Below are 14026 nucleotides of genomic sequence, written 5' to 3'. Positions count from 1 at the left end.
CAATTAGCAATAACCACAACTTCATTAAATAATATTTCTTATTTTACAGACGAGTTAATGTAGAAATAAATATCATAATTAAAAATGAGAACTTACGATGCCAATTCATCTGCTGCCGACGAACTATAACCCATCTCCAAAATCTCGATTCTAGCCTTCTGTTCTTCGCTCTTTTTTTGCATATCAGCTATAATAGAATTGAGGAAATTCACTTGATTCTCCGCAAACAGTTTTTCTTCTAATAATTGGCTGATATCTGTTTTCGTATCGGCCGGAGGTTCCTAGCAATATAAAATACTATTTACTATACAGTGAAGTATTATTTTGTATATTTAAATTTATTTTTAGTTTTATAAAAGGAACATTACGAAAAAAGGATAAACCTACATGGACTACATTTAATATGTGGTCGCCAATAAGAACATTCTAGTTATATATCAGAATTGAGACATAAAAATAACATGACATGTCACATGTCATATAGTTTTACCCTTATACACACAGTATTTAAGTTCTAATTGACATAAAGTTTCAAGACTCAACGTCCTCTCTATTTGGAGTTATATGTAACTTTGGTGTCCTATGACCAATTGATCCCAAAGTCCTTAGACTAAGAGGAATATATGTACCAAGTTTTAAAACTCAAGGACTTGAGTTTTAAAACAAATAACGACACGATTTCAAGCAGGATCTTAATAAAAGAGAAAACAGTAATTAATTTTGAATGTATTAGCCGCATTATCATTCACAAGCAATACAATTCCCGGCCTATATGCCAAAATTTTTTTAACATACACAATATATTTTGAGTCTGCGAGAGTTTGCAACGTGGGACTTTTCGGCAACGTGGTAAAAAGAGGAAAAACGAAAAGTATAATATTTTAACCTCTCTACAAAAGAACAGAGCCGAAGTTGCTACAAATAGATAGGGAGAGAGCGAGAGATAACCAATGGAAGAAACAAAATCATAATTTTTCACTATTAGTCAAAGTCGACTTTTAGAGTCTTGACCCAGAGTACTGGGTCCAGACTAATATTCCCAGTGTACACATTTCTTCGGTCTGAACTGAAAGCAAGACCGCTCGACATCAATATACATAATTCAAGTGTATGCACCTATAACAGAAGGAACAGAAGAAGAGGTAGAAGAACTATACCATAGCATGAATCAAGTCGTGAAAAGGTTGAAAAACGCAAGACCAATTGTCCAAAAAAAAACATTGTCATGGGTGACTTCAACGCCAAAGTTGGGGCCAGCAAAACATCATCTGCAGTTGGACCATTTGGACTAGGAAACCGGAACGATCGGGGAGATACATTGGAGATTTTTGCGGAAGCAAATCAATTAGTAATAATGAACACCTGATTTAAGCTACACCCAAGGAAATTGTACACCTGGAAATCTTTCACCTGTGGGAAGGATTGTAAGAAATCAGATTGATTATATGTACCAGTTGTAGGTAATTTCAAAGATAGAATGAAGAATGTTACAAGTAAGTCGATGAAGAAGTATGATGTTAGAAAACTGAAAGATCCCAATGTTCGACTGAGGGTGAGTGAAAACCTCAATACAAAGGTGATAAAATGCAGAAATGCAGGAACTATAGAGGAAAGTCTGACCATCATACAAGAAACAGTGAGAGAAATAAAAGAACAACACCAGAAGAAAGATACAGAAAAAAGGAAATCGTGGATGACCGATGAAATACTTGACCGATGAAACTGATAGCTTCCTCCGTGGATGTGTTGGTTGTTGCTCTGGAAACCTCAGAGTCTTCTAACATTATGGCCACAAATTGGTCGCATTGCTCCTGTCTTGAACCGTCATGAACCGTCCCCTGGTCCCAGTCGTAGTAGTGAACTAGTGAGTGAACTAGAAGTGACTAGTGAGTGTAGTAGTGTCTGGGGGCTCGGGAGACTGAGACCTCGGAAGCCCTGAAGAAGACATCAGAGAGGATGTCGAAAGCTCGGCAAAATGGATATCGACGCGGTTCAACCCGGAAGACTGGTGAGTTTAATATTAATTTTTATAATAATATTAATCTTAGCTCTAAGTTTAATTGTACTAACCGCGGAAATCTTTCCGAACATTTTATTCGCCTCTACGGGGAGGAATTTTACCAGCTCACTAAATCATATAGTAACCTACTACTACGTAAAAATCGTCTTCTTTGTGATTTAACTTTCCTTAAAGCCTGCCGAGACCATAAAGTCATTCCCAAATTTCTGAAACTTAAACACCACACTTCTTCTTCTTCTATCTCCCAAATTCTTAGGAAAACCAGTTTTGCTCTTCTCCGTGAAGCTATTCATTCCACTAGACGAAAACTAGATGTCACAAATAGAAATATTTTCAATATCTGGTCTTCTATTCATTCTTTCAATGTACATCCTATATTATGGGACAGTTTCGACCGTATCAATACACAATCAGCCCTAAACACTTTCGAATCTAAGAGTGAAACTCAGAAGCGCAAATTATTGCATCTCATTTCCGAACAAATTCCAAAAACCTCAACGCTGGAACCCACTACAGTGGTCCATAACTTTTCTGATACCCCTATTTCTGCCATTGCCACTCAAGCTTTAGCAAAAGGTTTCAATTACTCTGTTACCCCAAGTCACATTCCAATTGAGACAATCATCTGTCAAACTGAGGAAGCCATCTCCAGTTTATCTTCCGAAGATGCTGAAATAACCAGACAAGACATCTCTAGAGTTCTTAGAAACTCAAAGCCTCCTGCTCAGAACATTAGCCAATCCGAGAAAAAAGCCCTGAAAGAACTTCAGTCAAATCCAGATCTAGTCATTCTTCCCGCCGATAAAGGAAACGCCACCGTCATCCTAAACACTTCTTCTTACATCAATAAACTTTCAAATCTCGTTAACACTCCAGACTACAAACCAATTCCTAATAATCCAACAACCTATCTGGAGAAAACAACAAAAGCCATTATCAATAAAACCTCTCTTCCTGTTGACATCAAAAAATCTCTAATTCCTCGTGAAAAGTCTTCAAGAACACCTCGAATATATGGCCTCCCCAAAATTCACAAACCCAATCTTCCTCTACGTCCCATTGTCAGTGCATACAACTGCCCTACACAACCATTGGCCAAGTATTTGGCCAAAACTCTACAACCTTTGGCCGAAAATGCTTCATCCTTCGTCAAAAACTCTTTTCATTTCATCGAACTTCTTAAACAATACCCTATATCACCGTCAGACATTCTAGTAAGTTTCGATATTGTCTCACTTTTTACAAACATTCCTATAGATGAAACTCTAAACATTCTGAAAACTAAGTACAGTATCCAACAAGATCACTTATCTCTCATTAAACATTGTATGTCCAACACCTATTTCATCTTCCAAAATCAATTCTACAGACAAATAAATGGTGCCCCAATGGGCTCCCCTCTATCTCCAGTGATTGCCAATATCTTTATGGAAGACTTCGAGACCCGAGCACTATCCACATCAATGCTCAAACCCACATGTTGGCTACGATATGTTGACGATACATTCGTCATTTGGCCCCATGGCAGGGATGCTTTGGTGTCTTTCCAAACCCATCTGAATGGTATACATCCTAGTATCCAGTTCACGATGGAGGTGGAAATTGATTCATCCCTACCGTTTCTCGATGTTTTCATAACGAAACACCAAGGTTTTCATTACTCTGTCTATCGAAAACCCACACATACCAATCGTTACTTGCATGCCAACTCTCACCACCCACCTTCACAAATTAATTCAGTCATTAATACCCTTGTATCCAGATCAATACGCCTTTCCGATGATGCAAGTAGATCCGCTGAGCTTTCTTGTTTAAAACAAGCCCTCATCCAAAACGGCTACCGCGAAAATCACATCAATAGGAGCATCCACAGACATCAATCTCCCACTCAATCTCAATCCAAAGACTCAGACCCTTATCATACGAAAGCGTTTCTTCCTTACATCAAAGGTGTCACTGACAAAATCGACAAAATTCTTAAACCAAGAGGAATAAAAACAATATTTACCCCCCAACAAAAACTTTCATCTCTTGTCCGATCAATCAAAGACAATATTCCAAATGAACAGCACGGAGTTTATGAAATTCCTTGTGCAGACTGTCCCCGATCCTATATAGGCCAAACAAATCGTAGAATTCAAAATAGGATTTATGAACATTCCATTTCTGTTCGCAATTCCGATTCAATTTCAGCTCTCGGTCAACACCATCTTCATACAGGTCACAAAATTGATTTCGAAAACTCCAGAACCATAGCCCCCATCCGCTTTTATAAACCAAGAATTATCCGAGAAGCCATAGAAATAGAAAAAAGACCAAATTGCCTTAATAAAAGAGATGACGCCATACGGTTACCTTCTACATGGAGACCTCTCATAAACAAAATATCGCCCCCTCCATCTTCGAATCAAAATCCCACTGTCGGAAATGTTCGCGCCAACTCACGCGCCAATCCCCACCCTAACCCCCACCTAGGCCACATCACCATCGACGGTATAAATGAACCGTCCCCTGGTCCCAGTCGTAGTAGTGAACTAGTGAGTGAACTAGTTCGTCTTTTTCCGGTAAATTGAAAAAACTACGTGCCGCAACTAATGAAGAACTCGATACTATAATGGTCAAATGGTTTACCGTAAACAGGGCTGCGAATGTTCCAATAAGTGGTCCACTGCTTCAAGAAAAAGCAACACAGTTTTCGCAGGCGCTAGGTGGTGATGAGAATTTTAAAGCATCGAGTAGGTTGATGAGCCGTTTTAAGGCCATGCACAAAATTACTTGTGGAAAAATTTGTGGTTAAGTTAAGAGAAGAGTGTTTCCAAAGAAGTCACCGACAACTGATTAAAGTCATGGCCTACAACAAGACAAAATTACAGTGACGATAATGTTTTCAATGCCGACGAGCTGGTACTTTTTTAAAACTTAATCCAGATAAGACCCTCAAATTCAAAAATGAACGTTGTATAGGTGGCAAGTTATCAAATGAAAGGGTAACTGTACTCGTGTGTGCCAACATGTCCGGTTCCGAAAAAAGGAATTTAGTCGTCATTGGGAAATCTCAAAAACCACGATGTTTCAGAGGTGTGAATCAGCTTATATTCATTCCTATCACATATAACTTTAATAAAAAATCGTGGATGGCAGCAGAGATTTTTAGTGGAGAATTTTTGAAGTGGGACAGACAGTTGGGACATCGAAAGATTCTTTTAATTGTTGACATTTGTACAGCCCATCCGAAAGTTAACAGTTTAAAAACTATTTAACTTCTTTTTTTACCCCCAAATTGCACATCTGTTCTGCAACCGATGGATCAGGGCATCATAAGGTCCCTTAAAGTTCACTACAGAAAACTTTTAGTTAAGCGGATCCTGAATAATGTGGAAAACCGTAGTGAATCCCCTGTTACTTTATTAGATGCCATAAATTTCATCCACAAAGCATGGACACTCGTAGATAAAAAAACTATCAGAAAATGTTTCGGCCATGCGGGGTGGACAGAGACTGAGGCAGAAAACTAAGAAGATGAATATCCTGTAGTAAAGTGGTTGAAGTTACAACAGCAAGGTCAAAAACTATCCCAAACGAAACCATGATGACGGGTTTGCTGAATTCATTGCCATTGATGATAACGTCATTGTTTGAGATCTTCAGACGGATAGTGAAATTATCGCGGAAGTAATAAATCTTCTGGCCGAGCGCGTTATCGTCAGTGACGAAAGTGATGAAGATGGAGAAGACAATCGCGGTGAATCTACGCAAGAAGGTCCTAATAGACAAGATGTGAAAAGTGCTTTAAACGTTGTAAGAAACTTTATCCAAAGAAAAAACGCAAATGAAGACGCATACAACTGCTTCACATCTTTAGAAAATATGATATATAGAATGATACGGGACAATAGCAGTCAAAAATGACAGACTTCTTCCAATTGCAGAAGCAATAGTTTATGTTATCCTTGAAAATACGCTTTATACATTATGTAGTTGGAAAAAAATGTACAGATCTTTTGTTTTAACCGATATCATTGACAACAAAAGTAAACAACTCTGTTTGGTTTTAATGTATTTCATTGACAATTGTTACGTTATAAACGTCACATCTCTATTAATTTATATTTAAATAATTATTTCATTTTAATTTCTTTATTAATTTATTAATTACTTTAACTTCAGCTTCTCTTTTTACTATTTTTTAATTAAAAAGTAGTTGGTACCCTCTCTTTCTCCCTCTGTCTTTCTTTTCTTTCTCTTTCTGCCCCGTAGAATAAATATTCGCCCTCTCTATTTCTGTCCGGTAGACTAAAATATTCTGTTCCATGATGACAGAAAAGCTATCTCTATCATAGGCTTACGTCCTATGTCATCTGTGCTAACTTCATTTCAATCTCCCACTTAGTTTCTGTCAGTAAACTTTTCTAACGTAGTGAGAATATAATTTTTTGTGAATTTTCTTTGAAATTTATAAAAGAAAGCAAAAATTATTATAAGACTTATTTTATGGTCTACAATATTATCTTGGGGTAAGTACTTTCATTGTAATCTTTATTCTATAATTCTGACAGTATTTCCAATATTCATAACATTACTTCTTTCGAAACCAAGCTTCTTGAATTGATTGTGATTTTTTCTTAATTTTGTGCAGAAGAAATCTTAACAAAATTGAGCTAAAGTTCAATAATAATTATATTTCATTTTATCCTTGCCATCTGCTATTTGTTTCATTGTAATTTTGTAAAATGGCAAGGAAATTAAACCCTTTTTGATGTGTCTCTAATGCAAGCTGTTTCTGATATTTTAGTTTATTGGGTTAATTGGCGGTTTTATTGACCACATCGAGTTTATTGACCACATTCAAAATCATGAAAATTTATTAACCACTTAATCAGAACCTACATCCCCATGTTATTGCAGCTCTCCAGAGGACACAAAATTTAATTAGGAGGACCTAACATCTACAACACACAAGCAGCCCATGAAACACTTCCTCGACCGTTCGACCTGTCCATTGTCCAATGTTACGCAGCCAGGACAGTTGTTTTCTTCCGACCCAACGTTTTCCTTCGATTTTGCCCTGAATGATTAACCGGAGTAAGCGATATTTAGGTCCTCTCATTATATGACCGAAGTATTGGACCTTTCTCATTTTGATGATGTTGATCAATGCTCGCTCTTTGTGCACGGTCTCTAGCACGCGTTCGTTAGATATGTGTGCTGTCCACGGGATTCTGAGCATGCGACGGTAACACCATAACTCAAACGCTTCTAATTTGTTAAGATTTTTTATTTTTGTTGTCCAGGTTTCACATCCATAGAACAAAGTGAACCAGACGTAGCACTTCAATACTCTTAGACGTGTGGTCAACGACAGACTTCTACTGCATAATACAGAACGCCAGTTAATAAAGTTTTTCCGTGCGAGTTCTATTCTGGTCGAAATTTCCTCGTCACTTTCAACCCTGCAGTCAATCTAGCTACCCAGATATCTAAAGTGTTCCACCCTTTCCAGGATTTTGTTATCTAATCTTAGTACTGAGTCTTCGATATTAATTTTTCATCGAAGTCGTAAGTATCACTAATTATTGTTAAGCTTTGACAGGGTGGATTATTGTTTTTTTTTATTCTTTTTAATAAATATGTTTAGTTAATATTTGTCTTATTTGCTATCAGCTAAGGGTTCAGGTTCAATCACTAGTTTAAGACAAGACGAACTCACACTTGAGATACTGAGATGAGCAAGGCATAGACGATAAGCTCCCATGGTTGATTGAGGAATTATTTTTATAATAGTACTTCAATTCTCTTTGGTAGTCTTATCGTTACACAATAAAGGTAAACAAATTTTTTTCAAAAACGCCATTCAAACAATATTTAGCATCATGAATGTGTTGCTTGTGTGAGTCCATTTCAAAAGGTAAAAGAAATAATAAATTAGACTTACTCACAATCAATTCATTGTCTCCAAGTAAGAGATGTAGTGCATTCAAGTCCTTCCCCTTTTTTAAATTTAATGTTTGTTTCGTCCCCCTTTTTAAGTGTTTTCTGAGTGTCTTAAATTGTCCTTAATTTTTAACTTTAAATACTTGACTTTGCAATCATTTGCCATATATTTCAATAGAACTTTATCAAAGAAATTTGATAATTACAAGTTGAAAGAATTGCACACCCATACAATTTGTACATCTAATCTCATTCATTGTCTTCCAACTGTCACCTTCATAAAATAAAATCTCAATAAATAACACACATTTCATAAATATATCTCTAGAATAAATATAAATAACTTTTAAATAACTCAATGGTATGGAACATTACTTTCATCTAACAAACAATCACATTACACCTATCTCTACTTCATTGGATAAAATCTGTCTCCTCAAGAACTTCCCCGTTTACTGTCAAACAATTACAATAGCAGACTTAAGTTCTCCATTCAACAATACAGGATAGTTTGAACCACGTTCTTTCAACCATCAATTAATAGAGTACCGGCATCATTTATTTAACTTTGTATCGAGACCTGAAGATGCTTTGCATATTGTAGAAAGCGAAACCGGTCGTCTGGATAGTTAAATTAAATTGATTGTAAGTCTAATTTATTATTTCTTTTACTTTTTTAATATTTAGCATCTTATATTGCTATGAATGGCTTCACTATAGGAAGTTAATGTTTTAGAAAACTACATATTCATATGTATGCACAGTATTATTGTTTTCTGATATAACGAGATCGGCTTATAACGAGGTAATTTCGAGTCTTCCATTTCAGTTTTCGTTATAGAGGGTGTCTATAAACAGTTTTCCAGGCGGAAAAAACGGCAATACACCACTGCGTGGAAGAAATAGAAAGGCAGGAAAGAACGTTCTGTTCAGTTGTCATCTTCACAGATAGTCAGGCAGCGCTTAAGGGACTCAAATCTGTAGAGGTCAATTCTAAGCTAGTATGGGATTGTGTGTGTGCCCGGTAGGAGACGGTAGCAAGGTTACGGTAGCCTGGGTACCGGGGCACGAGTGTTATAAGGGCAATGAAAAAGTAGATGAAATAGTTATACAAGGCTCATCAATGCCATTCATTGGACCAGAACCCTTCTGCGGCGTTGCAAAGACAGTAACAAGAACGGCTACAAGGAAGTGGGTAGCTCACAAATCTCTGGACTGGTCGAGGAATTCACCAGGACAAAGACAGGAGAAACAGTTCATTATACAACATTCGCCAAAATTTACGGCAGACCTAATAAGCCAAGACAGAAAAACAGTCAAAGCCATAGTAGGTCTTCTAACAGAGCACTGTAAGCTGAATAGGCACTTGAACCTGATGGGATTATCAGATGATGATCTGTGCAGAATCTGTCACCTCGAAGAAGAAACAGCAGAGCACATTTTATGTCAGTGTGATAGTCTGGCAAATGTGCGGTTCTTTGCATTAGGAGAAGAAAATCCACCGGCAAATAGCTACTACAGTCTCGAAGCTACTAGACTTTATAAAAAGGGTCAGGCTAGAGAATGTTATCTAAGACTAGAGGACCACAATAGATATGAAAAGGTCGCAGTGGAATAGGCCAAAAGGCCACCTCTCTAAATCTATCTATCTATAACTATATATACATACTAAGTAAATACATACTTACTTGAACACGATTTGTCGACACATTATTCAATTTACTGAGCTGTACGTCCTTCTCAGTAATAGCTAGATTAGCAGCCTTGAGGTTTTTCTGTAGAGCTTCAATTTCAGTCGACTTCTTAGTTAATTCAACTTTAAAACTTTCTATCTTTTGTTCCAGTTCTTGACTTCCTTTCACAGAACCTTCAAAGTCACTTTTGTACTTTTTAGCGGAAACGTTAAGTTCTTCGTTAGTCACTTTAAGAGCTTGAAGAACATTTTCCAATTCCTGTATTTTATTTTTGTTTTGCACGTTTTCGATTTCATAGGCGCTCTCTTTATCTTTAATTACTGCAGTTAATTCTGCTACTTTTTTACTAGAATCTCCGGAATTTGCAACCACAACAGATAATTCGTTGTTTAACTTCTCTTTTTCGGCAGCAAGGATTTCGATTTGTTTATCTGCATCCTGTAATTTCTCTTGTATAACTTTGTTCTCGTTAGTAATTCGACTTATAACTTCACTTAGTTTTGTATTAGTGTCTAACTGAGTCTGTATTTGGCTTTTAAATTTAGCCAATTGTTGAGTGATACTATTAATTCTATTGTCCTGATCTTTATTATTATTATAACTGGTTTCCAAGAGCTGCGATAAGCCTGATATGTCTTTGTCTCTATTTTCAATTTCTGTTAGCAAATCTGAGACGCGGATTTCGAAATCATGCATTTCTTTTTTGTGTTCTTCTTTGATTTGCTTCAACTTATCTTCGTGATCAATTGCAGCTTGCTCAAGTTGTTTTTTTATTGTCTCTAGCTCCTCCGATTTTTTGGACACGTTATTGTTGACTTCATTGATCACTTCCTCGTTCTCGGATAATATTTCTGTTAATCTGTCTTGCATGTTTTGCAATTCTGTATTTTTATTTCTTATAGTGTTGCGTAAATGTTCGTTGTCAGCTGTCATCTGCCTTTCGGTTTCATTTTTCTGCGTTAAAACCTTTAGATTAGTAGCTAGCACATTTTCTAATTCTTTTTCTCTCGAACTTAAGTCTGACCGTATAGATGCTATTATGTCCTCTTTTTGTTTTACTTGTTCCAATAACATTGCTATATTTTCGGCTGCTTTGCCCATTTCTGAATTTATAGTCACATTTAATTGTTCTCTACTTTGAAGTTTCATGTTTAGTTCATTGTTTGTAATTTGTTGTTGCTTGTTATCGTTCTGAAGACTTTCAATTTCATTCTTTAAACTTGCAATCATCTCTGAAGAAGTTTTTTTACTTTCTTCCAACTCAGATCTTATTTTTACTAAATCCAAATCTTTCTGTTTCAGACTTTCTTGATATTCGTTACTTGCATCCGAATGAACTTTAATATTTTCATCCTTTTGTAAAATTTCACTTTCAAGTTGTCGTATTTTCTCATCTCTAGCAGTAATTTCTTGCGCATGAGAGGCTACTACTTCTTTATTGCTCAATTCGTACTGTTCTACAAGAGCACCAATTTCTTTTTTAAGATTTTCAATTTCTTGAGCTTTATTTGTTAGGTTGGTAGATATTTCTTCAAGCTGCGAATCACGCGCTGCTAATGTACTCGCAAATTCAACTTTATTGTCTTCTAATTCCTTCACTTTGTCTTTTAAATGTTCTTTTATTGCATCTCTTTCCTGCTTCAAGCTAGATTCTACGTCACTTAAGTTAGTTTGGTACTGCTGTAAGTTATTCGATACTGATTCCAAGTCGATTTTTGTTATTTCTAACTGTGACTGAAGGCTTAATATAGTAGCTGAGTTTTCTTGAATTACAGTAGACATCTCTTTGATTTTCTCATTTTTCTCGTTTAGTACATGCTCTTGTGCTTGTTTTGTTTTCTCTAATTCAGTTTTAACACTTTCTAAACTTAGTTTTTGTGCATCGCATTCTTTCGTTAAATTATGGATATCGCTTTCTTTTGTAGAAAGACTGTCGGAGAGTTCTTTTATTTTTTCATTCGCTTTCATTTCTTCGGATTCGTATTGCTTTTTAGTGTCGGTGGTAGCTAGTTGCAAATTTTGCAACTCGAGCTGTATTTTGTCAAAAGATGTTTTTAATTCATTATAGGAATTTGATTGCTGGGAGAGCTCATTTTGTAGAACAGTTAATTTACTGTTCAATTCGTTAATTTCTAGATCTTTAGATTCTTGCGTGTCCTGTTTTTGTTTCTCTAATGTGACAACATTTGATTTTAACATTTCTAACTCACTGATAAGTTTATCATGATTTTCTTGCAGTGTATTATGCTTACTATTTATTTGAAGGTATTCTTCCTCTTTACTTTTAATAGTATCATTAAGTTTGTTTATTTCATTATTTTTCGATTGTAAAAGTCCATCTTTGTCTTCAGCGGATTGGTTTAATTCAGACTGAAGTGTAGACAACTGCACAGTAAGAGCATCATAATCAGTTTTCAGTCTAACAAAGTTTTCTTGATTTTCATTACATTCATTTTCTTTTGTTTTTAAAGCATTCGTTAGTTCTTCTAAACGGGCGTTATTTAAATCATTTTGCTTAATAAATTCTTCTTTTTCAATATCTTTATCCTTTAGGAGCTGTTGAAGACTACTAATATCTGACTGAAGTGTAGATGTACTGGTGTCTTTGTCTTGCAACTGATTTTGTAGATTGCTCAACTCATTTACTTTTGTATTTAATTCTAGGTTTACTCGTTCCAATTCTTTTTCAAGATTGGTTTCAGTAGTAAACTTTTCGTTCACTACTTTGGTTAATTCTGCCGATCGTTCTTCGAGCAGCTTGCTGTTTTCTTCGATCTCCTTTTTTATTTTATCCAAATCTTCTTCTTTTTTATTGATAACGATTTCTAATTGTGAGTATTTTACTAAGCTGTCCTCTAGTTGTTTCGTTAAATCTACCTTTGTTTTTTCGAGTTCGTTATTGAGTACATTTATTAGATTGTTCTTTTCGACCAAGTCCATCTTGCATTGATCTACTTCGTCTTGCAGAGATTTGATTAACACTAAAAAATAAAAAATTAATTAAAAGAAAATCTCAACTACAATACTTTCTGGCGATGTGTCAAGAAACAAGTCACAATATAAAAACAAAGATAAAGGAAGCGAAGGAACGCTGGCTGAAGGAGAAATGCGATGAAATCGAAGAGTGCGACAGAAGATATGACTACCACAACATGCACAAAAAGATCAAAGAATTAACAACTAAAAAGAAAACCAATAATCCCCACCCGACACTAATAGACGCAGACGGTAACCTTATATCAGACGACTTGAAGCTAATTGACACATGGAAAGATTACGTAGAACGACTTTTTAACGATAAACGCAGAGCGACAGTGGACCAAGATGACAACATGACTGGACCCGAAATACTAAGGTCTGAAGTGGAAAAAGCCATTTCATCGCTAAAAAACGACAAAACACCAGGTCCCGACAACATAGAGGGCGAGATCATAAAACTCCTATGCGAAACGGATGACCACTTCCTCGATTTTCTGACAGGCCTTTTTAACACCTTTTACGACAAAGGGGAGATTCAGGAAGAATGGCTTCGATCGACCTTTGTAACCATACCTAAAACACCAAGTGCAAAACACTGTGATCAACACCGCTTAATAAGCTTGATAAATCACATTACCAAAGTTTTCACCAAAATCATACACAATAGAATATATAACAAATGCGAAGCAAATATATCGGAGTCACAGTTCGGATTCCGAAGCGCATTGGGCACAAGAGAAGCGATCTTCAGTCTGCAAGTTTTAATTCAAAGATGCAGAGACATGCACAAGGACGTCCACTTGTGCTTCATCGACTTCTCCAAGGCGTTTGACAAGGTCAAACATGATAAACTCATGGAAATGCTCAGGAAGATGCATATTGGTGGCAAGGATCTGCGCATAATAAACAGTCTCTATTGGAACCAAAGTGCTGAGATAAAGATGGGCAACTTACACAGTGGGAAGATAGATATTAAAAAGGGTGTACGACAGGGATGCGTCCTCTCGCCGCTCCTGTTCAATATATACTCTGAACAAATCTTCAGAGAAGCACTGGGAGAAGTTTCGGAGGGTATCAAAGTAAACGGAGAGGTAATCAATAATATTAGATATGCTGACGACACAGTTATTATCGCAAATGACTGCAACGAGCTTCAAAGACTCATGCAAAGCATACACACAGCAAGTCAAGAATATGGTTTAGAACTCAATACAACCAAAACTAAATGCATGCTCATCAGCAGAACACAACAACCTCCGATGCAATTGACATTAAACAACCGAAAAATAGAACAAGTGGAGACATACACATACCTTGGAACCACAGTCAATACAAAATGGGACCAGTCAACAGAAATAAGATCACGAATTGAAAAAGCGCGTAACGCGTTCAACAATATGAA

The 14026-nt window shown here is 36.3% G+C and overlaps 1 protein-coding gene across 7 annotated transcripts in view; it reads right to left on the bottom strand.

The window, feature by feature from the left end:
• The window catches only part of CLIP-190 (Cytoplasmic linker protein 190), a 199219-nt gene that overhangs the window by 5020 nt on the left and 180173 nt on the right, over positions 1 to 14026 (bottom strand). For all 7 annotated transcript variants that reach the window (XM_072544143.1, XM_072544145.1, XM_072544147.1 and 4 more), the window contains 2 exons: positions 9640 to 12626; positions 97 to 281 (listed from right to left, as the gene is read on the bottom strand). In XM_072544143.1, coding sequence (XP_072400244.1) covers positions 97 to 281; positions 9640 to 12626 — 3172 coding nt within the window. The remainder of the gene's footprint in view (positions 1 to 96; positions 282 to 9639; positions 12627 to 14026) is intronic.

The sequence above is a fragment of the Diabrotica undecimpunctata genome, chromosome 9, assembly GCF_040954645.1.
Source record: "Diabrotica undecimpunctata isolate CICGRU chromosome 9, icDiaUnde3, whole genome shotgun sequence".
NCBI classification, from domain to species: Eukaryota; Metazoa; Arthropoda; class Insecta; order Coleoptera; family Chrysomelidae; genus Diabrotica; species Diabrotica undecimpunctata.
The sequence above is the reverse complement of the archived record's forward strand: the minus strand, read 5'-3'. Positions and strand labels throughout refer to the sequence as shown.